Below are 24,768 nucleotides of genomic sequence, written 5' to 3'. Positions count from 1 at the left end.
ACAAATAATGTCTCTCAAGCCAAATTTTTTGGAAATCCGAAATAACAATAAACTTGTAAGAACTAAAAGGAAAAACATAGGGCCAAAGACTGGAGCCAAATTCGTCTAAGGATAAGAGCTATGCATGAGGGAGATAATCCTTAATTTTGAAATGAATTTCTAAATTTTATCACAGCAATTAAATATACATTGGTATTTCCAAGCTAGTAACGAAGTACTTAGCTACTGGGCTTCAGAGACCCCCCCCCCCCAGGGACTAACAGTCAACCTGCAGAGGCCTCGACCCAGGGGTCGTAATGTAAAACTTATACGGTACCAATTTTGATGCACCAGCTGCCCACGTGGTTCATTTCCAAAATGTCAAAGGAATTCATTGAAAAAATATACATGTCATTGGGCCAAATGCTGTCTGACATGTTTCATACCGATTGTTAAGCCGTTCTTGGCACACTGATTTTGACTGCGGATAACTCCGTTTACCTGATCAGGATATGGGGCTCACGGCGGGTGTGACCGGTCAACAGGGGATGCTTACTCCTCCTAGGCACCTGATCCCACCTCTGGTGTGTCCAGGGGTCCGTGTTTGCCCAACTATCTATTTTGTATTGCTTGTAGGAATTATGAGATTGATCACTGTTCGTTATCTTTACCTTACATGTAGATATAAACATTAAATGAATATTTTTGACAGCTTTTATGCAAATAACATCTATGAAAATGTTATAAGTGCATTAAACAATATGTCTTCCTTGTTATTAGATCTATGATACGATAATTATTCAATGGTTCAATGTAGTTGTTTATACTTACCTATACAGTTTTTGATATCAGAGTATTGATTTGAATAATAATGCTGAAATCTGGTGTTCTTTCCACAAATAATGACAGACACGTTCTCGTCTATGTCTGGGTAACAGGCATACTCTGTAATCAATTCTGTTAGTGAATAATCTGCATGTTTAAAAAATTACAGGTATATATAGTTAAATTTCTTATTGTGTATCACGGGGATTTAACAAGAATGAAACAATGGGGGTATATTTTATAATCAGCTCATACTATCAAGACACGTATCAATATAATTATATACTCTATAACGGTAACTTCATCTAAAGAAAATCTTACCATCTAGTATAGTCTTAAATACATCTTTCATCTGAGTGAAGCCGTCTTCCCCAAGACTTGATGATGTGTCCAATATAAAGACATTACAGGGGCCTCTTCCGTGTTGATACCGTCGTCTACTATCTAAATATTAAAAAACCAATACAAACAGTGAATTTCATTGACTTTCAAAAGGGTAGATATCATTTGAAATATGGAATATATCATGTAAAAAGTGTTCTAAATGATAAATATAATTATGGATTGTATGCAATAGGCTTTTCACAATTTAACGCTAATATGAATTTCTAGCGCGTGATAAGGATCTACGGTATAAATGTATTTGTAAATATGCAAATAATTAGAATTTCAATGTCAAATTTATCTAACAGTTAGTATATTAGCAAGCTTTATTTAAGAGTGTTTCCTCCTTTCCTTAGGACCCATGTTTTACGTGTCATTTATGCAAGGTGAAGATAATGAACAGTGATCAATCAATCACATAACTCCTACAAGCAATACGAAATAGATAGTTTGGCAAACACGGACCCCTGGACACACCAGAGGTGGGATCAGGTGACTAAGAAGAGTAAACATCCCCTGTTAACCGGTCACACCCGCCGTGAGCCCTATATCCTGATCAGGTAAACGGAGTTATCCGCAGTCAAAATCAGTGTGCCAAGAACAGCTTAATAATCGGTATGAAACACACCAGATAACATTTGAACCATTAATAGATTGTATTGACGAACTAGATCGTTATAACGACCATAGAATTCAATCGAGACTCTTGAAACCCCTGTACCATCAACTTGTTTGTGAGTAGATGATGCCGATTTAAAAAAACTGACTATACGCTGAACAAGCTCTTGCAAACCGAATCAGTTGAGATATATAAACACCATATGCAGGTGATAATGGAATATTGCTACATAAATATGGAAAATTAAAGATGGGGAAGCTGAAATCATCCCGTTTGTCAAACAGTTGAGTTTTCCGTTTTCCGTTAATGTATATAATTTATATAATGAAAAGGTAGAAATAACGAGCAATGGTCAATCGCATAATTCCTATAAAGAAAACAAAATTAAGAGTTGGGCAAACACAGACTCCGGACACTTCAGAGTTGGGATCAGACAAACACAGACCTCGGACACTTAAGAGGTGGGATCAGGTGCCTAGGAGGAGATGGTATCCCCTGTTGACTATGGGTCCTATATCGCGATCAGGTAAATAAAATATTGCAATTACATTTAACACTTGTTCAATATTAACACCGAAGGGATAGTCATGATAATTAGGTAGATATTTCCATCAGAAAACCAGTCCTACAACTTTCTACCCCCCCCTCAAACGCAACGCTCCCATTATGCCTCTTTAGTGGACCCAAACTGCTTGTCGTCTGCTACACTGGCCTCTTATTCCAAAATCATGGTTTGAACTTCTAGCTTTTAAGATGTAATGTGGTGTTAAGAGTATAACAATAAAATAAAAGAAGTAAACTCACTCATTATATTCACCAGAACAAGTGTTCCATGATGTGGTCCTATTAAAAATCCATGCCATTGATTACTATTTTCTTTCATCAATAAGCTGTGGAACAGATATTTGAGTTGAGCAAGATTTTTACACATTAGAATGTTTTCCTTTGTTGTAGCTATACTATCCCCACTGTACCTCTATCCAATGTTCACTTACTATTTAGCGACATGTACACAATGAAAGGTGAATATAGCGAACAGTGATCAATCTCATAACTGCTATAAGCAATATAAAATAGAGAGTTGTGCAAACACGGACACTGATGCACTAGATGGCACTACATACATAGTGATGTTTCAATATTATGAGTAGTGGTTTTGAGTATTACAGGAAAAGGCAAGTTAAAACATGTCTATACATTTTTACCTTTGAATAACTCTATTGTACAAAATGTATGTCCGTGTGAGTGAAACGTATTGAAACTTGAACTCAAGTTTCCGTATAAGTCATTGGTAACTTACTATTTTCAGCTTCAAAGTGTCCTTGTTCCTGCCAAAATTCCTGTGCTCTATCGAATCCTAAGGCCATATGAAATATTGGTCCTCATAAACAGCATTGAATATATCAGCACGCAAAGTAACACAATACACTATGCCTGTGAACGAAAGCAAAATCTAAATCTCTGTAGATAAGACGATGTCAAACCATGATCGAATCCGTCGGATTTACTTTAAAGGTAGAATGATAGCATTTATAAGATTTTTAGTCACCCATAACATTTTGGAGATCAACCTTTTACGTGGGGAAATGGCTAGTTGAATAGAATACATGCGCAGATCTAGCTCCATTTAAAACAAAATGGGTAATAAAGGGTTAACTTGCTCGCAATTTCAAAATTCAAATTTCTTTAAATCATAAATCAGTGGTTTTATTTTGATCGTTAGATCCGTTTAATATTTCAATTTGAAAATTTAGATTTCTGAATATCAGTTATGCAAAGTATACAAATCTTTCTGTATATGGCATTCCACCCCACGGAAATTCATAGAAATATCTTCTTACAACAACCTGTTAGAATGCCATGGGTACAGACTATTAGCTGAACTTGCTTTTTTGCATTCTTTTGTGGCAGAATTCATTATCCTTAGACAAATTTGACTGCACTATTTTTTTGACACGCTGTTTTTGGCTATAATAGCTCTAAAACTTCATTGTTATTTCGGATTTCAAACATTTCGGTTGAGCATCACTGAAGAGACATTATTTGTCGAAATGCGCATCTGCTGCATCAAAATTGGTACCGTATAAGTTTTACATTCACAAGATTCTACACGAGAAGGAAAATATCTTGTGATCTTCAAAACAACATTCAGATATTTCGACGACGTGTTATCTATTAACAATACTCACTTTGAGTCATACTTTATTTAGATATGTAGGAGTTATGATATTGATCACTGTTTGTTATCTTCACCTTTCATCACAATGAACTCAAAATAAAAGGCACTATAGAGTCTTCCGCATATGCATAAAATTTTGAATACGTTGTGAACATAATGTCAACGGCAAACTAACAACATGATTTCATGAAAAATTGATGATAACCAATAGCAATCAATCTCATAATTCCAATAAAGGATACAAAAGTAAGAGTTAGACAAAGACGGAACCATTGATACACCAGAGGTGAGATTAAGTATCAATGGTGGGTAATCATCCTCTGCCGACCACATGCGCCTCATATTTCGATCACGAAAAGAGCAGTCAAAATCATCATGCAAAGAACGGCCCATCAACCGGCACGAAACATGCATACAACACTGAACAGGCTGCACCTACAAAGTTGATCGCATCAATGACCATATAACTTTCGAAATGCTGACTGCAATCGAAGCTGTCGAAACCACAATATGTCTTCGATTTCTTTATCATTAACTACCAATATTTGTGGATCAGTATTTCCATCATTACCGGCATATGGTGTCTCTTAACTTATTCAATACGCTAGAGCTTGTTATACGTATGATTATTTTTTTTAATCAAGGCAGGCTACTGACAAATAAGTTAATATCACAGAGGTTTCATCAGTCTCGTATAAAGTCAGCATTTCTATAATGATTCAATTTACAAATAAAAAATATCACTGGGTTGAATGTTTTCTGATGTATTCATACCAATGTTAGGTCTAGGAATAATCCACAACACTACATGTAACAGGTGCTGTGAACGTGGTTTAAACCAAGGGCACCATTTTCTTCAATTTAAATCTGAGCTTCTATTATCTCGTCACCGCCAATCAAACTGGACAATGCTAAATCTTTGTAATCGAAACCAGTTTCATATCAATCAATTGACAATTTAATCAAATTTAGATGCATTGAACCGGATACCATCAGATTGATATATGGAAACAGATTAACATCGAGAAAATAGGGATTTTTGTTCGGAATGTGATGCTACCATTCCTTCGAAGGAGTTAAGATAAGAATTAAACTGAAAAAATTGAAAACATTACAGAGATTTGCATTAGTGCACAAATCACAGCTCTTATATGACCAAGTATGGATGCAATAGACATGTTTGCGAAATTCATTGAAACATTCCTTTCTTTCTAACAGCAAAATGGTGTACAGTGTATAGCTAAATTTGTATGTAAGCATACTGTTGTAGCAATGATCAAGTTGAGATATCTTCCAGAAGTGAACGTATGACTTTACATGTTGCACGAAACTTTGTGAATTGCTAAGGCATACTGAAATAAATCCTGCAATGATATTAATTTTAAGGAAGGAAATTAAGCATGCAAATGTTATGCAAAATCATTTGTCATGCAGATATCTTACCCGACGCTGAAGTAGACAGGCGTGTTATGGTGATAAGTCAGTATTGTGTTTCCTTACTTTTATTTCAATGTATAACTTCCTTATTTTGAATTTCCTGCCGATCGAATTTTTAAGAGCATAAGTTCATTTGCATATACATGAAATGTATTTGTCATTGACCTGCAAAGGGCTTTTTATTGATAGAGCCATTCCTAATAAGACATATATTTCAAATAACACTTTCGGGTATAAAAATGTTGTTCGCATTTTATTGGTTTCATATTCTAGAAGAAATTTGACAGATACATTTTCTTTCTTTTTAAAGTGAATGAGGAATAAATTTTCTTTTCTTTGCTATAGACGCACATTGGTTTCCTTCCTCTTTAGACATTTGTAGTTGTAGTGTATGGAATTCAAATAATACTAATTTTAGAGAAAACCATGTAATAAGTTTCTTTTATTATCATTAAGACTAAAATCTATACTGTAAACATTACTTCTGGCTTCATTAAACGGTATGAAAGAGAACATTCATATACATGTCAATTCGATATATCCCTGTGAGCTCGAAATAAAAGACACCACAAAGTGGTCCACTTCTGCCTCATACTTAGATATTTTATTCAAAGTAGAAATTAACGGCAAACTAACAACTCAACTGTATGACAAACGGGATGATTTCAACTTCTCCATCGTCAACTTCCCATATTTATATACCAATATTCCATTCTCACTTTAATATGGTGTCTATATCGCAACTGATTCGATACGCAAGAGTTTTTTCTGCGTATGATAAGTTTTTAAACCGAGCCAGGCTCCTAACAAACACGTTGATGGTACAGGGGTTTCAACAGTCTGGATTAAAGTCAGCATTTCGCAAATTCTATGGTTGTTGTAACGATCTAGTTCTTCAATACAACCTATCATTGGGTCAAATGCTGTCTGGCGTGTTTCATATAATTTTTTAGGTTGTTCTTGGCAAACTGATTTTGATCACGGATTACTCCTTTTACCTGACAAGGATATAGGGTTCACGGCGGGTGTGACCGGTCGACAGGGGATGCTTACTCCTCCTGGGTACCTGATCCTACCTGGTGTGTCCAGGGGTCCATGTTTGCCCAACTATCTATTGTGTATTGCTTATAGGAGTTATGAAATTGATCAATGTTCGTTATCTTCACCTTTCATACATGCATATAAAATAAAATAAAATTCCACATAAAGACTTGTGTGTGTACGTCTTTCGAAAATGAACACAGAGATAGAATATGTGAAATATATTGGGAGGTCGTAAATCCGAGCCCAGTGCGTGCCATGACCATGTCAAACCTAAAAGATTAATGTAGATCGAGATTGCTCCTTTGGCATTTAGAAGTGAGGATCACGTATCCTTCAGATATGGCAATAAAACGGGAGTTGGCATGTACAAGAACCCTCAAAGCTCTGACCCTGACATAGGTCTAAATTCTAGACGGGTATGAAACAAACAACGAACTAAACTAGTGTCTATAATAAACATTGCAAGCTGTATGTCCGACTGATCGGACATTTTTTAAGAAGTTCGATCTCTAATCCAAAGCGTAGAAATTGTGCTGATCTACAGATATACAAATAGTACATGAGGGGTCACTAAAGCATGGTAGTCTCCATCCCTTCATGGTCTACATGTATGATTTTGAATAGTGTTTGCTACTTGCAACAATACCGGTATACAATAGTACTTTCTGATGTAACGACCACTGCTTCATAGATTTGATGCTGACAACAAATGCACATTAAAAGATTTTAGTCATTTATCACACATTTCACCTCGGACGTCTCTCTAGTCATTAAGTCTATCTGTAAATTTTTGGACATCACCACTCTGAAACTTAGAAAACAATATACCATTGAAATCAACAATTTCAAAAAAGAGTGGTTTTATATGATAGTTAGGATTAATTAAGATTTAGCACTTACGAGTGTTCGTTAATTGTCACAACTACAGTAGAATTTGGGTTTCTCCTGTAACACTGGTTAATTCTGTCATTTATCTTTCTGGGGTACGGATTCCATTTTCCATCGTCATCTTCCCACATCCATTGATTTACAGCGATGGATAATGACGATTCTCCTGGTTCATCAGATTCTTTATCTGATGCTAATTCATCATTCGTTCTGTCGTTTTTGAAATAACGCCCTTTTATTACCTTTAATCGTTGAGGACTAGGTAACCGAGAGTCACATTGTATTTCACTTGAATCATGGTCCTGAGGAGGTGCTAATGAAGCAGAGTGAGCTGCTTAAAACGAAACCTTACTTCATAATTGATAAAACCATTATATCATGATAATGCAAAAAGACATGATTTTCCATTTTTATCAGTTTATATACTAGAATACCTTCTGTTAATACAGGAAATTGACCTGGTGTTTTGTGTATTCTATTCAAAGTATCTTTCCTTTTCTTATCTTGTAAATAGTCTATTGATTCAGATGAAAAAGGATCACTAAAATGATACCAAAAATAAAATGAATCATTTCATGTATGTCGATATATAGATATTTGCAAACTCTCTAATAATAGTAATATTTTGTGCGACTTGTTGTTTCATGAAACAATGATATACCATATCTGAAGATCGAATTTTCCGTGATATCCAAACCTATAATGACTGCTCTGTCCGTTTGACCATCGCACCTATAAAGAGTAAATTGAGGTCGGGTAATCAATACTGAAGGTTGAATTTAAAAAAAAATGTTGTTTTATAGAATTTCATGAAAAACGAATTCGTACACAAACAGTTCCGTTGTTTCTGACACAATACACAGAACCGATTGCTCCGTTACCGCCATCTTGGTTTCCCCACTCCCAATCTGGACCTACAGAAAATACAATTTTATCATTTAAGTTGTTTCTATATTTTTTTTACAGAATAGAAGAATGATTTTATTTTTAAATTTTGGATTCATCATAATCATCACCTCTTTTGACTAAACAACCAACAGCAATCAATTCATTCTCTAGTAGCCGTGGTTCATCACATACAATGACGTCATATTTGTCTTTTTCGAAGCTTGATGATCCGTATCTGTAGTCGAATGTCAAACTGGTATCCCACTTCACCAAAAGCCACCCGACTGTGGAGGGTTCAAATTACACATAAATCAAAGACGTTGTAGTTTTATTAAATAAAATTTAATTCTTTTCCGAGAGCAGGGATTAAACAAATGAGATAGCAAAATCAGTGACTAGCGAAATATACAAAATACGATTAATCTTCTAAGAATTGCAATTAGGATTTTTCTCGAACTTTCCTCAAAAGGAACTTTTTTAATTCTGCATTTACCATTATCCGAATGTCCAACGACGGTTCCAGGCCCATAATTGTCTTGGTCATCATACGCCCAGTCTAACCCTCTTCTAACTCTGGTCCCTAGGGCGGGCATAGAGGAGTACCTTTCTTTACATTCGTGGTCCATGTCGTCAACATCATCATCACTTACATCATCCCAAGGATTGTACAATGATTTTTTCGTGCATATATCAAATATATCATCCTGAAGGGAACACATACTCGTAGCTCATAAATTCATGAAAAATGAGAAGGCTGTAATCAGAGTTATCCACAAGGGATTTTACCATGGGGACCCGCTATGATTTAATTTATGTGCGCTATTTTTAGAATAGGGTCATAGTCAAAATTGGCGACCAAAATTATTAAATGTATGTTGACTTCACACTTGTCTGAAGGATAAACAAATGACGATTTCACACACATTCCTGTGGTAATCAATGCTTTTTTTTATTGGGAACATTACAAATATTGATTTAGACATATAAGTTTTCCTTGCTTGCAAAATGGAGAATTTTTAGTCAGTAAATAATGTGATAACTACTCAAATTTCTTAGAAAACATTGTAAGTTTTTAAGGGCATGAAAAGGTAAAGATAAGAAACAGCGATCAATTGTGTAATTCCCACAAAGGATTACAAAATTAGGAGTAGGACAAACACAGACCACAGGAGGTAGAATTACGTGCCTGGGAGGAGGAGTCAGCATCCCCTCTTGACCGGACGCATCTGCCATATCAGGTAAACTGCATAAATGTTTTTATCAAACAAGAAGATACGGAATTTTTGAAATGGTCCTATTTTTAAGTATTCATATTCTTAAATGGTGTTTAAAAAGATCGTAAGTTTTTACAAAAATGACAAAAGTGTGTTTTAGGGCATAAACAATAAAACATCGATGATGGTCTATAAAATACCACAAGTCTAATATTCGTTTATTTAAAGGAGGTGTTGTTACCAGGGAAAAAAGAATGAATCTTTAGTTTTTCAGACACTGTCGCATTAGACTGAAAGCTACCGCATTGATAAATGTTATCAACATGTTAAAAGAGGAATTACTCAATTTTTCTCTTTCAATCTATTAGTTTATTTTGATAGAATAACAGTAAGAATAATCTTTAATAAAGAAGTTCATAAACAATTTGCCTACTCTTTATAGTGCGTCATTTGAAGCAAGCGTTTAAATTAACCTTCAATTGGTATTCTATATAAAATGTTCCTGTGAAAAGGAAAGGTTACTCATGCAACAGTTAATGATAATACGATCGATAGCAATGAAAACAACCTCTGCCTGCCTCAATAAATTGAATATCTTGGGTTGAGAAACTAAAGATGAATATAATTGCCCCAGTGATAAGTAATGTCCGTTCAAAGTGTAATTTATATATATTTGAAATACAACTAATCAGGATTTGCGCTACTTAATATAGATAGATCGGTGATTGAATTGTGCATTGAAAACTCTTTCTTCACAATATTCTGATTTCTGCAGAGCTGTTGTGAAATTAGATACCTTCACACTTAGTTATATAGTCATGAACTGTTTTTGTGTCAAATGCTGACTGATGTGTTTCATGTAAAACTTATACGGTACCAATTTTGATGCACCAGATGCGCATTTCGACAAATAATGTCTCTTCAGTAATACTCAACCGAAATGATTGAAATTTGAAATCCGAAATAAAAATAAACTAGAGTTATTTTAGGGAAAAACAGAGTGGCAAATAGTGGAGTCAAATTCGTCTAAGGATAAGAACTATGCATGAGGGAGATAATCCTTAACTTTGAAATGAATTTCTAAATTTTATCACAGTAATTAAATATACATCCGTATTTTCAAGCTAGTAACGAAGTACTTAGCTACTGGGCTGTGGAGACCCTCGGGGACTAACAGTCCACCATGTCAATTGTTATGTCCATCTTTACATGATAATTTTGACTACGGATTACTCCGTTTGCCCAAGCAAGATCCAGGGCTCACAGTGGGTGTAGCCGGTCGACAGTGGATGCTTACTACAGATACCTGGCGTGTGCATCGGTCCGTGTTTATCATACTCTTAGTAGTACATTCTTTATAGTAATTATAAGATTGATCACTGTTCGTTATGATCACCTTTTCATAGTGTACTTTGCTAATAATAAATATACAAATCAATTTTTTTGTTGTCGAACAAAGCTGTGCTCATTCTCCTCAGTGGTTAAATTCTAAGAAGTGGATGACCCTGATCATTGTATAGGATATATCAAGAAATATTAATGTCCCTGTGGCACTACCTGATCCATTTCTGTGAACTCTTTGTAGGGCATTGTGCATGCTAGTAACGTTAATATCATTTCTCTGTCATTGCCATCATTCTTCATCGTAAAATGCAAAAGAGAGGCTGCTCGCTGTAAATGATATAATTCCCAAAAGTTATTAATAGGCGAATGATATATAATTAAGACAAACTATAACTTAAGAAGTGACGTTTGCATTTTAGATAATTTTCAGTAGATAATTAGTGTCCCTACTATATTTGTTGAATATTTTGCAAATTGTTTAGCCTCGGATGGATACACTATCTTTCCTCCTCTTGACTGAGCGCTGATAAATTCCAAAAGTACCTTAAATATAGATAAAGACAGTTACATTTAGGCAAATGTTGCAAGTAGTGTAAATATGTGAGATGATATGAGATTGATCACTATACTAACAACATCTGGGTCTTTTCCTATTGGAATACAAAATATAGGATAGCACCTTCCGATATTTCTTGTCAGTTGAAGTAGATGGTCTTTATCCTAAGTGTTAAATATAAAATAAACAAATAAGCCAACAATTAAACAACTTTCTGTGTAGCAAGTCCATGTATTTGTATTCTTATATGGAGAGAGTGCTAAATAAATGAATTTCGATCCCCGCTAGACTTTTAACGTTGCATTATTGGCATACCTCGTCTCGTTCACATTGAGGCGAGTCTTCAACGTCATTGGTACTTGTAAAATCTGTCGGTTTTCCATCCGAAATTAGAATTATTCGAGGATGAATATGGAAGTCATTCATCATTCTTGAATGAGCTTAAATGAATTAGAGATGAAAAGCAATGAAAAACATGTGCTACCCATTAAAAATATTTAAAACAAAATATACATTGCCGATTTCATCTCGTATTAGTGTAATTATAGATAATTTATTAGCTGTGAATCTGTATGTCTGTCTCGCAGATCTGAGGAATAAATTGGACTACGTTTTGAAGATATTCAAGGTATGACATTTAAACAAGTATATCAGATTCTGACAAACATTATTTGCAGGCATATATGTTGTGTGAAAGAATGCAATTTAACAGATCATTAATTTTGATACTCCCATGTACACTAAACATTCATATATTCTTCTCACCAGCTCTATTTTGAAGACTTCCAAGGGAAAGGATAAACGCCGCGGTTAAAGGAGTTAATCCGCCAAACTCAAGACCATCTTGTACAAAATAGAGAATAAATTGGCAATAACAGTACAGTCTACAGACAAATCAGATTCAACATATTACAACTGTGTTAAAAGGGCATCTCACCCAAACCTAGGGAAATAAATCAATACATTAAAAAGACATTTCACCCAAACCTAAAGAAATAAATCAACACATTAAAAGGGCATCTCACCCAAACCTAGACAAATAAATCAATACATTAAAAGGTCAGACTCACCCAAACCTAGAGAAATAAATCAATACATTAAAAGGGCGTCTCACCCAAACCTAGACAAATAAATCAATACATTAAAAGGTCAGACTCACCCAAACCTAGAGAAATAAATCAATACATTAAAAGGGCGTCTCACCCAAACCTAGACAAATAAATCAATACATTAAAAGGTGAGACTCCTTAGGAATGTACGCATCGTCATCCTTCGTGGCGCACACAATTTAAACAAAATCGAATTTTTACTATGCTTGCATTTGTTTAGAACACAATATATATATATTTCTCTGTAAAACGTAAAAATATACCATGGAATCCTCTTGACCCGTTATGATTTGAATACCTTACCGACAAGTTTATCGTTTGTGACTTAGTGATGGAGAACATTCGATAACAACACCCTATATTGCTATAACATTCACTCTAGATGACAAATTTATGTTCTTCACACCAGTATTTATTCTCTGTGACAATTGTTTGTTCTTCACACCAGTATATATTCTCTGTGAAGTTAAAAAGAGAACTACAAAGTCTTATGGCTAAACTTTGAAGCCTAATTGTGTGAAACCAAACCTGAACAACCGTTGCATGTTTTCAAAATGTCACCTTATCAATGCAAGGTGAAGATAACGAACAGTGATCAATCTCATAACTCCTACAAGCAATACAAAATAGATAGTTGGGCAAACACGGACCCCTGGACACACCAGAGGTGGGATCAGGTGCCTAGGAGGAGTAAGCATCCCCTGTTGACCGGTCACACCCGCCATGAGCCTTATATCCTGATCAGGTAAACGGAGTTATCCGCAGTCAAAATCAGAGTGACAAATGCACTTGTTGATATTCTCAATTTCGATATGGGTAAAATTAAAAACCAACGTATTCATACAGTATAAATACGGATAGAAGGGTACCATCGAAATCATCAAAGTTTAAATGTTGATTTGGATTTGACTTACCAACACATCTTTTGATATCAGCGTATTGATTTGAATAATAATGTTGAAATCTGGTGTTTCTTCCACAAACGATGACACTTACGTTTTCATCAATTTCTGGATGACACGCATACTCTGTAATGATATCAATGCCCGAATCATATCCTATCATCATATTGTATATGAGTATATCATATCAGAAAAATTAGATATCTTACCGTCTAGTATAGTCTTAAATACATCTTTCATCTGAGTGAAGCCGTCTTCCCCAAGACTTGATGATGTGTCCAATATAAAGACATTACAGGGGCCTCTTCCGTGTTGATACCGTCGCCTACAATCTTGAGAAAGAAGGATAAAGTTCGATCAGATTTCATTAGATTATTTATATTGTAAACATTGCACCCCCCCAAAAAACCCCCAACAAAACAGCTATGAAAAGGTGAATATCATAAACAAGGATCAATCTCAATATATATATTTTTTTCCGTCATAAAGTGAACGAGGGGAATTAAAAGTAGACGATATAGAAAGCAAACTTTATGCAAATGAAAATATGTTATAAACGGATGATAAAATTATAAGATTTCTTAATGAAATAGCATGCTTATAAAATAAACACTCTTTCACTTCATTCTATATTTCTATTATACCCTGGAATAGGCGTTGCCTTCTGCTCAATTTGTATTCCTGCTAGGATTTATGATTGATTGATGTTTTCCGCCACACTCAACATTTTTTCAGTTATCTGGTGGCGCCCAGTTTTTAGTTGTGGAAGAGACAACCCAGATACAATGTACCTGGGAAGAGACCACCGACCTTCCGAAAGTAAACTGGGAAACTTTCTCACTTACCAGCACGAGCGGGATTCGAACCCACGCCGACAGAGGTGAGAGATCGTGTGATTTTGAGCGCGATGCTCTAACCACTCAGCCACAGAGGCCCCTTCCTAGGATTTATGAGATCGATGAGATTGATCATTGCTCTTTATCTTCACTTTTTAAGACTATAGTGATTGTTTCTCATGGATGTTAAAAATGCTACTATGTATATGTCTATAATTACACCTTACTATTTGCAGCTTCAATCTGGGCTTGTGCATTCCAAAGTTTCTGCGCTCTTTGGAAATCTAGTGCCATCTAAGCTCCACCTAAAACCTTGTACAAAGGAAATAATTACAGAAAATAGAGAAGTACTATTTGGCTTTAACCAAAACATATTTGGTCAGATGTCTGCTGCAGCATCAATTGTATTTCTCAATGTAAGCATATGTGACACGGTATCGCAATTTTCAGAAAATGCCCGCTTTAAATTCCTGGGGCGTAATCATTCCTAAACAATTCGAACAGGAACGTATTTATGTTGTTCTCTTGTCCTTGTCTTGATTTATTCATTTACCATGATGCATGATTTATTTATGTTTAAGTAGAGAGGAATCTATATTACTTGTGAGTATTTCAACAAGGAACTGTTATTTCCTTCAAAAACAACGACACAAACATAACAGAAAAGCCCAATAAATAGCTGCTATGCATATTAAATGATTCAGTCCAAAAACCTTAAACTTTTCCATTTAGGTTTTTTAAGGACAAATCTTTTATTCAATTGATACTTTGGTCTCAATTCGTGGTGATAGCAAAATGTTTCACTGCATATAAACTAACCAAATTATTGAGCCTAAAATGCAATTGGTCATTACAAGTGAACATTAATGAACATAAACAATTGATTTTAGGTCTATCTTTCCTGCAAAGGGAAACTCTGGATGTGATGAGCATAAACGTTGACGTTAACGTCATGTTAATGCGTAGAAAATTCACTGGAGCATGCCATCAATATTCATGTTATAAAGTAAATAGAATTTACAAAACAAACCTTATTGTCACATCCTGTGTGTGGAGACAGGTTTAATATAGATTAATTTTACTTCCCAAATTTAATTTTGAGATGGAATTTCCCTGTTTTGAACTTCCTGATATCTCAATGATAACAGAAATCATAAGTATTTTATATGCGTCACCAATCCTCATTTAATGTACGAGCTAATGTTAATAAAAGCACACACAAAAAACTATCTGTTTAAAGGTGAAAACTCGAGCGCAAAGAAACAAATAAGTGACAATATCTAAAGTATAGGACATCGAATATCATTGTCATTCAAACGCTGTCGCTTCTGGATGGCTGTTGAGAGGCAGACTATTCCATTAAAATCACAATCTTAAACACAGCTAAGGCTGTCCGAAAAAACCCAGTGCTGTTATGAATGTACCTCTGTGTACTTCGCACAATACGACGTCATGGTGAACAAATACGTCACAGCGTACAACTTCTAGTTGTATTGCGAGGAAACTGTTTTTATAATCTTATGAAGCAGAATTTAACAAAAAACTAGAATTACAAATATTTTGATGTGACCTTCAATTCAACAGTTAGATATATCGACAACGTTTTATCCATTAACAAAAATAATTTTCATTCCGCATATGTCGATTCGTTGTATATCCCTGTGAACTCAAAATAAAAGATGGTATATATCTAGGCACTGCAAAGTTTGTTTACAATTAAGAAGTTTGGATGGATTGATTGATTGATTGGTTGGTTGATTTATTGATGTTTTCTGCCACACTCAACATTTTTTTCAGTTATCTGGTGGCGCCCAGTTTTTATTGGTGGAAGAGAGAACCCAGTTACAATGTATCTGGGAAGAGACCACCGACCTTCCGAAAGTAAACTGGGAAACTTTCTCACTTACCAGCGCGAGCGGGATTCAAACCCGCGCCGAAAGAAGTGAGAGGTCGTGTGATTTTGAGCGTGATGCTCTAACCACTCGGTAACGGAGGCAATAATATAAGTGTATTTATAGGAAATACTTTTCTTTTTATTTTCTATAAGCTGGAACTAGTTTCTTCGTTGTTGGAAGATAGTTTATTCTGCTTCGGGATAAAACTCCTTCATATATCCAATGGCTAGGAGGACGATAGCGTGTTTATTGTCACCGGAGAGAGACTTTCTCTCTCATATCTACGTATGTAAGATACAGATATTCTATGGAAGAAAGGTATGAAAGATATTTCTATCTTTCATATCACGTGACGTTTATCTTTCATATCACATGATGTAATAATCAATACACAACTATCCTGCAACTTACCTCGATTGACGAACACTAGCGTCTGCAAAGCTCTTGTACAAAAAATGACAGATTGTAATGTCCCTGATAATCTCCAGGTGTATGTGACCGGACACAAAAATACACATTCCTTGAACAATTACTACACACTCAACAACAGTCACAAATTCCTCATACAAATGCTGTCGAGTACATCTATGTCATCCGGTGCATTATGCCAGTTCACAGAAACCCAGCCCACACGGTCTATTAGTTCTAGGCTTACCTCCACATTCACTCTGTCAATGTCTACTGTCCGTGTCTCAGGTCAAATAAGTGTCCACAATGTCCATGAGACTCGAGTCCTTGCACCCGTGGAAAACGAAAGTCTAGCCATGCCGTGTCGTCACGCATCACCCTGATTATTGATTTATTCAAAGAGGAATAACTTTAATACAATTCAATTATACACTCGTCGACCGATTTGAAGGAAAGAAGGTCGTAGAATTCGATTCTGGTGTTATTTTTAATGTACAGCGAAAAATTAATTCATTGGAAAATTCTCAAAATGGCGTCGCTAGGCACAAGGAAAACGGAAAACTCTAGAAATATGAGAGAAAAATATTCTCTTATGAGTTGCCATGAAATATTAAGGTGATTCCACCGTCGGGATTGCAAAAAAGCGGCAAAGTCCTCGGCAAAGCCTCGGGTTTCACAGCTCTTTTGCAACCCTCGGGTGGAATCACCTTATATTTCATGGTTACTCATAAGAGAGTCTTATTATGTTCGCCTTTTACTACTCCACCGGCTCTTCCTTTGTCTTGGGAATAGTTTCTTTCTCGGTTGACAATAAACACGCTATCTCGCTCCTAGCCATTGCATAGGTATATATATACTAAATTGGTCACAACATTTTCAAAAGGGAAGGTTGGGCCAGTGGAGACCAAGATATAGTTACTCTCTATGATATGTATGTATACAGCTTATCATAAAAACCTTTCGTTTGTACTGTGAACGTCTCTGTCTCATGCAGCTGTATACGTAGTGCATTAGGGGCGTCCCGAGAATTTGAAAAAGCTATGTTGCATGCTCTCTCCCTTTTTACTAAAACAAAAGGAGTTACAACTCTGTACCAATCCCTCAGGATCCATCCAATTACTTAGCCTGGTTACAGTAGGGTATAAAAGTCAAAGTACTGAAAGTACTGAGAATCGCTAGGTTTGGCTTGTAATGACGCTGTATGGATATACAAGTTATGATAATACTATTAACACATCAAAACAAAATGTTCAATAATTTACTGCAATTGCTAAGTAAAGGAAAGAATAAAATATTGGAAGTTTGGAACACTTTTCTAAACAATTATAAATGCATGCTATACTAGTATATAAGATGAGGATTTCCTTATGAAATATTTTTCATGAAATGGAAAAATGAAAGTGTTTTGTAGTAATCCATATTGTTGTTCGATTTAGTTCGATCCTTATTAAAAAAAATGATTTATAACGTAATGGGACTGTTAAATTAATGAAATGAACGCATTTTGCAGTGAAATAGCAATGCATAAAACGTTTGCTGGAATAAATTACAAACTCGTTTTGATATGTGAAGAGTGCGCCTTTTTATTAAATGACATCTAAGAAGAGTAGTATTTGGGTTTTCCTCAACACAATGTCACCACACAATACCACTCAGAGAAACATTAAAACCATTAACCCAACAGAATTTTCATTCCTCTGATAAAATGTTAGAAATATGTTTCATCATTTCATCTCGATCAAATGTAATTGTATTTCTCGACAACCTCAAGAATGTTTTCAAATGATTCGAAAACAATTTTAAATCATTTGATAAATTCTGACATATTTGCCGCATCGCATTCCAATGTTCTTAAATGATTCCTAAGGTATTTTCATTCGCCAGATGAAATCTCAAAAGTATACCTCATGATCTAAATCAAATCTAAGTGTATAATCTCAATATATCTCACATTCTAAAGAAATGTTAAATCGAATTAATTCCACTTAGATTTTTACATAATGTATCCTGTATTTTAAAAAAAATGGTTTATAATTTTTAATTTGTTACATGCAAGGCAAAGATAACGAACAGTGATCAATCTCATAACCCCCATAAGCAATACAAAATAGATAGCTAGGCAAACATGGACCCCTGGACACACTAGTGGTGGGATCAGGTGCCTAGGAGGAGTAAGCATCCCCTGTTGACCGGTTACACCCGCCGTGAGCCCTATATCCTGATCAGGTAAACGGAGTTATCCGCAGTCAAAATCAGTGTGCCAAGAACGGCTTAACAATCGGTATGAAACACGTCAGACAGCATTTGACCCAATGCGAGGTTGTATTGACGAACTAGATCGTTATAACGAACATAGAATTTGCGAAATGCTGACCTCAATCGAGACTGTTGAAACCCCTGTACCATCAACTTGTTTGTCAGTAGCTTACCTCGATTTAAAAACTGACTATACGCAGAACAAGCTCTCGCATATCGAATCAGTTGAGACATATAAACACCATATGCAGGTGATAATGGAATATTGCTACATAAATATGGGAAGTTGACGATGGAGAAGCTGAAATCATCCCGTTTGTCGTACAGTTGAGTTGTCAGTTTGCCGTTAATGTCTACTTTCAATAAAATATCTAAGTATGAAGCAAGAAGTAGTATCACACTTCTTAAAACATGTGAAAGTAAATTTCCTTTTCTCAAGCAATTTTTTAATTATGCCTATTATATTTTAAGTATCCAATCCATGGTGCCCTATGTGAGGATTAAGCCTCTTTTTGCATCCACTGTACATGCGTCTGCGAATATTCATATATGTTATATAATATTATGTAACAATAACGCCTTTATATGACCTAGAAACCCATTATTTGAGGTGTATTGCCTCAAGTAGCGTAGCACAGGGTAAACGATGAATTCTCCTGTGTAGAATTAAAATACCTTGAGCTATGGGAATTTTTTTGCTTATATAAAACATTGAATCAACTTTCTGAATTTAACAATATTATCGCAGCCAATATCTTTCCCTGTTTCTATTTATAGAAAATAATGTACTATATAACATTATTTTCTTTAATACATGTCATAATTGACACCTGTATATGATTTTGTAATTACTGTGCTATAGATGTGTCCAATCCAGGAGCCCCTGGCACTCTAGGCGAGGATTAAAATGGGGTACTTAATAATACATATGTAAGAGAAAGAAAATTAGGCCCAGATCTATATAATTTTGAATGTTTTTCAAATGATTCCAAACAATATTGTGATTTTCTTTAATTTTCACATAAAACTCCATTCTTCTCAATTTACTAGAACAAAGAAAAAAATTAAATTTAATATTGGCTTTGTAGGATCATTGTATTAAATTTGAAAATAACATAACGTTATCTCTAAATTAAAAGTTAGAGTCTATATATGTTTGCATGGTATTATAGTATAATACCGGTAAATTTGTTTTAGCTTCAGAACACACTTTGCACAAAAGTGTAATACACAACAACGTCCACAGGCCTCATCACTGTTTTCATTTTCTTATCAATACAGTGAATACATGTATGATGTATGATAATGTAACATATCAACAGAGGTAAATTCATTTCATGCACAGTCAACAGTTGATATTGTTAATCTCTCTTCAGTAGTGTATTTCATACAAATCTACGAAAGCGCAGAAGGCTCATTCGAGATTCGAAATTCAAGATACGAGATTCTAAATTCTAAATACGAGATTCGAATTTCGAAATTTAAAATCCAAATTAACCAATGAAAATGTAGTTCACAATAGATTAAAGGTTAGAGGGTGCATGCATATAAACTTAAAATATGACAGAAAGCTTATTCTTCTTATATGTTTACCAAACAACGAAGCATTTCTTGTTATGATGTATGCTTAGCATGCACAGACAGGTCCGTAGAAAGTGGGAAGGGAGGGGGCAGAAAACTTGTTACAGCTTCCACTAATTTGACTCCGTATTGTGTGGTAACCAGGTCAAATAATGACGAATACACCTCATAATGTACCTAAATTGAAATAGTATATGAAGCTTATTAACCGATGATACCCCTCCAACAATTGATTCTAGTTTGGTTTTTTCCTGTTAAGTACTGATCAATAGGTTAAAGCTGTATGCCCCGATTTTCATGTATTATTTTTGTACATAATTACTTTAAAGCAGATTAATTACTTTATAAAGTTATTAACTTTCCCTTAATTACATGCTTGAAAAGATCTGACTGTAAAAGAAAACAGTGCGAATGTTATTTAGAAAGTAAATATAGTGCGTACATGTAATAGACGTCTATAAATAGACCCACGCGCGTCAGGGGAATCCCAACATGATGTATTAACTCATACGCAACTGTCTAGTTTTCAGGCTGAAAGAGCGTAAAACAACGAATTACTAAGAGGTATTTGATATTTCTATTAAACTTATGGTACGGTACTGTTATAACAAAATACACAGCTTTACATAGATAAGACCACCGATGATCTGAAAGTTTGAACTGGTCACGTGACTGTCACTTGAAATGGCAGAGTGACGCGGTTATTTGTAAACATCGATTCAAAATCAAATAATTTGGGTTAAAACAGGTGAAATAATTTATGATATGTCGTACAGCCTCATAACTATATACGTGCGATGATTTTGTAGCGGTTTTACGAGATGGAACTAGTATACTCCATCCGCTAGAGTTTCAGAGGCGACACTTTTATTATGTTTTCATGTAGGCCTATTTTTTCTTTTAATTTCATTACGTTTTATTTTCATCTGAATCCATTTTATTTTTCTATTTTCATTATGAGATCGACAAGGAACGTAGCCCTGGACGTTAAACGAGGATGTGGGTTTATGGATTAAGAAACTTGTACTCATCTATATATAAACAATGGAGGAAATTCGAACCATGAATAAATATTTCTCTCAGATCTATGTTGTATCTTTCTATATTTTCTAGGTTCCAGGAGTGTCATTACGACAGAATCTATCCACGTTTTAAAAATTATCTTACCTCACTGATTCATGAATATTATACCATGTCTGTAAAATCACAGGAACCGGTAATTTTGTCTGTAATATAATAATAGTGGGTGTCTATACTATATCCCTAATTTTTATATACTTCATGTCCCTGTGGATATTTGGCCAAACACTAAAATGGGTGGTTTGTTCCCAGTTACTTTTCACATCCCCTCCCCCTTTTTGAAATTGCTGGCCGGCTACTGGTCTGGTTAAACACACGATAATCAATACCGGTAATTACATAACAATTTATAGTTCACAGGTGCTTGAGTTCAGCCCCCCCCCCGAATAAGCTACATGGTTGAGTTTTAAGTATATTTGTTGAACATCTCTTTAATGCATATCAACAATGTCTTGCATACCCCATAAGTCCAAAATCAATCAAAATAAGCCGTTTTTATAAATATCCTTATACTGGATATAATGGTATTCAATATAAAAAAAGGCTTATTTTGAGTTATTTTGGACTTTAGGGGTATGCAATACATTGTGATATGCATTAGAGATATTTTCAGCAAAAATAATTAATGGGGATTTAAAATGATAGATGCAGATAAGATTTTTTTCCAATCGGGCAAATACATTAATTTCATCAAAATCAAAATTTCAGGAATTTCTTTATAAGCAGTAAAAGCAATTCCTCTTAAAATACTCTGCAACATAGATTGATTAAGTTTATGCCGCGTTCACACGGATGCGTATTAAAATTTCCGCGTGAACGCGGTTCAGATTTAATTCGCATTAACTTACGTTTAATGCGAATTAAATTCTTCGTGTGAACCAGGCATTAGGTAAATGTTTGTATAAAAGTTAGAAAGTCACAAGAATATTACAAGAAATTACAAGAATACAATTAATAAGAATAATTGCGGCACTATAAGAGCAATATATGTGGGCAGATAATGGAAAGAATAAGTTGTCAATGGCGATCACATTTTCACAAGAAAAGGGAGAGAGCAAAAACAACAGCTGAAAAATAGAAATAAAGGTTGCCATTGTAACTTTATCTTTTCAATGTTGTTTTCAGGGGAATGAACATCTCTTATTAATTGGAAAGGTTTGTAAAATCATTTCTAAAGGTGAATACCAAAGAAGAAATAATAAGATTTGAAAGGTTATTTGTTTTTCGGTATTTTATTTTTTCATTTTCAATTTTCTTTATATTTGTGAAACAACATACATGTATTGTCACAATCGGTGGGAGAGAGGATGTCAAAAAATGACAACTCTGGGAAAAGGGGTAGTATACACAAGTGCTTGCTTAAATAGTAAGTTATTACGATTTTAAAATACATATGTGCATATACCATGTAAGTACATGTATGTACGTGTATGTTTAATTTACGAAGTATATGAAACGGTGGAACATAAGGATGACTTCCCGTTTTCAATGACATTTCTGCTGCCCTCGTACATAATACAATAAGCCTTTTGATTTTACAAATTGCCGATCACCCCCAGAATGTCAGCTAAGAATTTTACGTTCGATCCGTTCCATTTTCCATTCCACGTTTTAGCAGCACCCGATGATTGTTTACAAACAGCCAAAACCATGTGATCTCTTTCTTTCATATCCTACGCTACGCGTTTCAAAACGTGTCATAAAACATTTGTTTACTATTGCAGAACAAGATTATTCCAAGTACTTTAGTAAATATATGACACTGCGTCGGTATTTTGACAGAAGCGCATTGTATGAGGACATTTTTAATGTCTACCCAGAGTTATTGTTCCTTACACTATTTGTTCTTAATACTTTATAAATTTGCCGATAGGTGCCGTTGATGGGAGGACTTGAGTAGGTTGCACCACTCTATTAATTTTGCCTATATGTTCTTACCAAAATTACTCACCTTTGACCTGACCCTGTTGCCTTAAAGTAAACTTTTCAGAAGTTGTACTTTCACATCATGTAGTACAGTTCTTAATGAGCATTTTCATACCAAAAAATACATACCCATCCAGCAAGGCGTGAGAGTTTGTTTACATCGAAGTCAAGCACGTGCAAAATCAGCTGGTCAAAAGCCAAATCACCCACCTCTACAACAAAAATTCAAAAAAATATTTAAATCCTTTTTTCATGGTTTTTACTCACAAAATTTCAAACACAATACTTGAATTTACATCTCATAAAAAATTGGAGAGCCTACCTCATAAGGAAAGTCCCATAAACATGCAAAGTTCCAGGAATTATTTTCTTTCAGCCATGATTCGACGTGAACCTCCACATAAATAGAGTGATGCAACCTGCAATAAAAATATGGTTTCTTTAAATTTCAATAAACTTCATAAAAAAGAAGTTGAATGATATGTGTGTGTGACTGTACATTCATTTTTTTGATTTCTGATCTTTATGATGTGAAACAGGCCTTGGGTAAATGAGGTGTGTTTGGATGAAATTGAGTCCATTTTGAGCAATTCTGATAGAAAATGTGTGTGTGTGAAATTAGGATTTTTCACCTATTTGTTTGAAATGGATGACAGTGATTTTTTTTTATAGTGTTGTGGAAGGCCTTACCTTGTATATAGGAAAATTGTTGGTGATTTTGTGTGGTATACTTATATTTTATTGAGATTTGATGTGTAAAATTGCAATTGAAATGTGATGATGTTCTTGATTAAACTTATCAAATTTAATTAATGTGTTGTTCAATTCCTTTGAAATATAGTTGGTATCATGTGGAATTATCTTATCTTTAATTGTAATGGGAAGATGGAGAACATTACTCACTGCACCCAGCAAGGCATTCTGATTTTCCTGGACATGGTCAAGTTGAGCTGTCAAGGGGGTCCTGTAGAAACAAGATAATACATATTGTCACTTTGGGAGATGTTAAGCATCCAAACATCAAACTCAATCATTAGACTTCAGATAACAGAAAGAGAAAGACAAAACTAGCATTACAGTCAAAAATTGGTAAAAATGAAGGGAAAAAGTAAGGCAAAAAGTGGATATTTCAGAGTAAAAGATGGCCGCCGCAGGGGGTCAGCCCATGGAGGATGGGAGAGAAGGGGAAAAGAGATTAAATACACCAGGAAACAGACTCTGGAGGAAGTCAGTAAAACGGGAGCATGCATATTACAAGACCATGCAGACAGTGGGCAGCCTTTAAGCACCATCATGCAACTGCGGCCAAGGGGCACCTGTGACGAGACCAAAACTCCCTGCATCCCCGACAACGAGAAGAACACATACAGACTTTTTCACATGGGAAAACTGTGTGAAATGTTCAACTTAGCTTACCA

The 24,768-nt window shown here is 35.0% G+C and overlaps 1 protein-coding gene across 15 annotated transcripts in view; it reads right to left on the bottom strand.

Annotated features, from left to right (window-relative positions):
- Positions 1–23,562, bottom strand: part of LOC125652124 (uncharacterized) — a 37,810-nt gene extending 14,248 nt beyond the window's left edge. The window contains exons 1-17 of one of the 15 annotated variants that reach the window (XM_048881092.2): positions 23,480–23,562; positions 14,432–14,516; positions 13,578–13,700; positions 13,381–13,494; positions 12,123–12,200; positions 11,673–11,797; positions 11,435–11,521; positions 11,252–11,344; positions 11,015–11,128; positions 8,737–8,947; positions 8,372–8,527; positions 8,184–8,269; positions 8,017–8,087; positions 7,790–7,896; positions 7,368–7,689; positions 7,218–7,278; positions 3,108–4,421 (exon numbers count right to left, since the gene is read on the bottom strand). In XM_048881092.2, coding sequence (XP_048737049.1) covers positions 4,146–4,421; positions 7,218–7,278; positions 7,368–7,689; positions 7,790–7,896; positions 8,017–8,087; positions 8,184–8,269; positions 8,372–8,527; positions 8,737–8,947; positions 11,015–11,128; positions 11,252–11,344; positions 11,435–11,521; positions 11,673–11,797; positions 12,123–12,200; positions 13,381–13,494; positions 13,578–13,700; positions 14,432–14,498 — 2,091 coding nt within the window. In that variant the 5' untranslated portion in view covers positions 14,499–14,516; positions 23,480–23,562 and the 3' untranslated portion in view covers positions 3,108–4,145. Of the gene's footprint in view, positions 1–810; positions 925–1,125; positions 1,249–2,611; positions 2,651–3,107; positions 4,422–6,915; positions 7,279–7,367; positions 7,703–7,789; positions 7,897–8,016; positions 8,088–8,183; positions 8,270–8,371; positions 8,528–8,736; positions 8,948–11,014; positions 11,129–11,251; positions 11,345–11,434; positions 11,522–11,672; positions 11,798–12,122; positions 12,201–13,380; positions 13,495–13,577; positions 13,701–14,426; positions 14,517–15,234; positions 15,307–16,510; positions 16,941–23,479 lie in introns of those variants that run through there. The other 14 variants (XM_056165605.1, XM_056165606.1, XM_048881090.2 and 11 more) reach the window with 14 other exon arrangements.
- Between the last annotated feature and the right edge of the window lie 1,206 nt (positions 23,563–24,768).

This window comes from Ostrea edulis, chromosome 5 (genome assembly GCF_947568905.1).
Source record: "Ostrea edulis chromosome 5, xbOstEdul1.1, whole genome shotgun sequence".
In the NCBI taxonomy this organism is placed as follows: Eukaryota; Metazoa; Mollusca; class Bivalvia; order Ostreida; family Ostreidae; genus Ostrea; species Ostrea edulis.
Note: the sequence above shows the minus strand (reverse complement) of the source record. Positions and strands in the feature narration are given on the sequence as shown.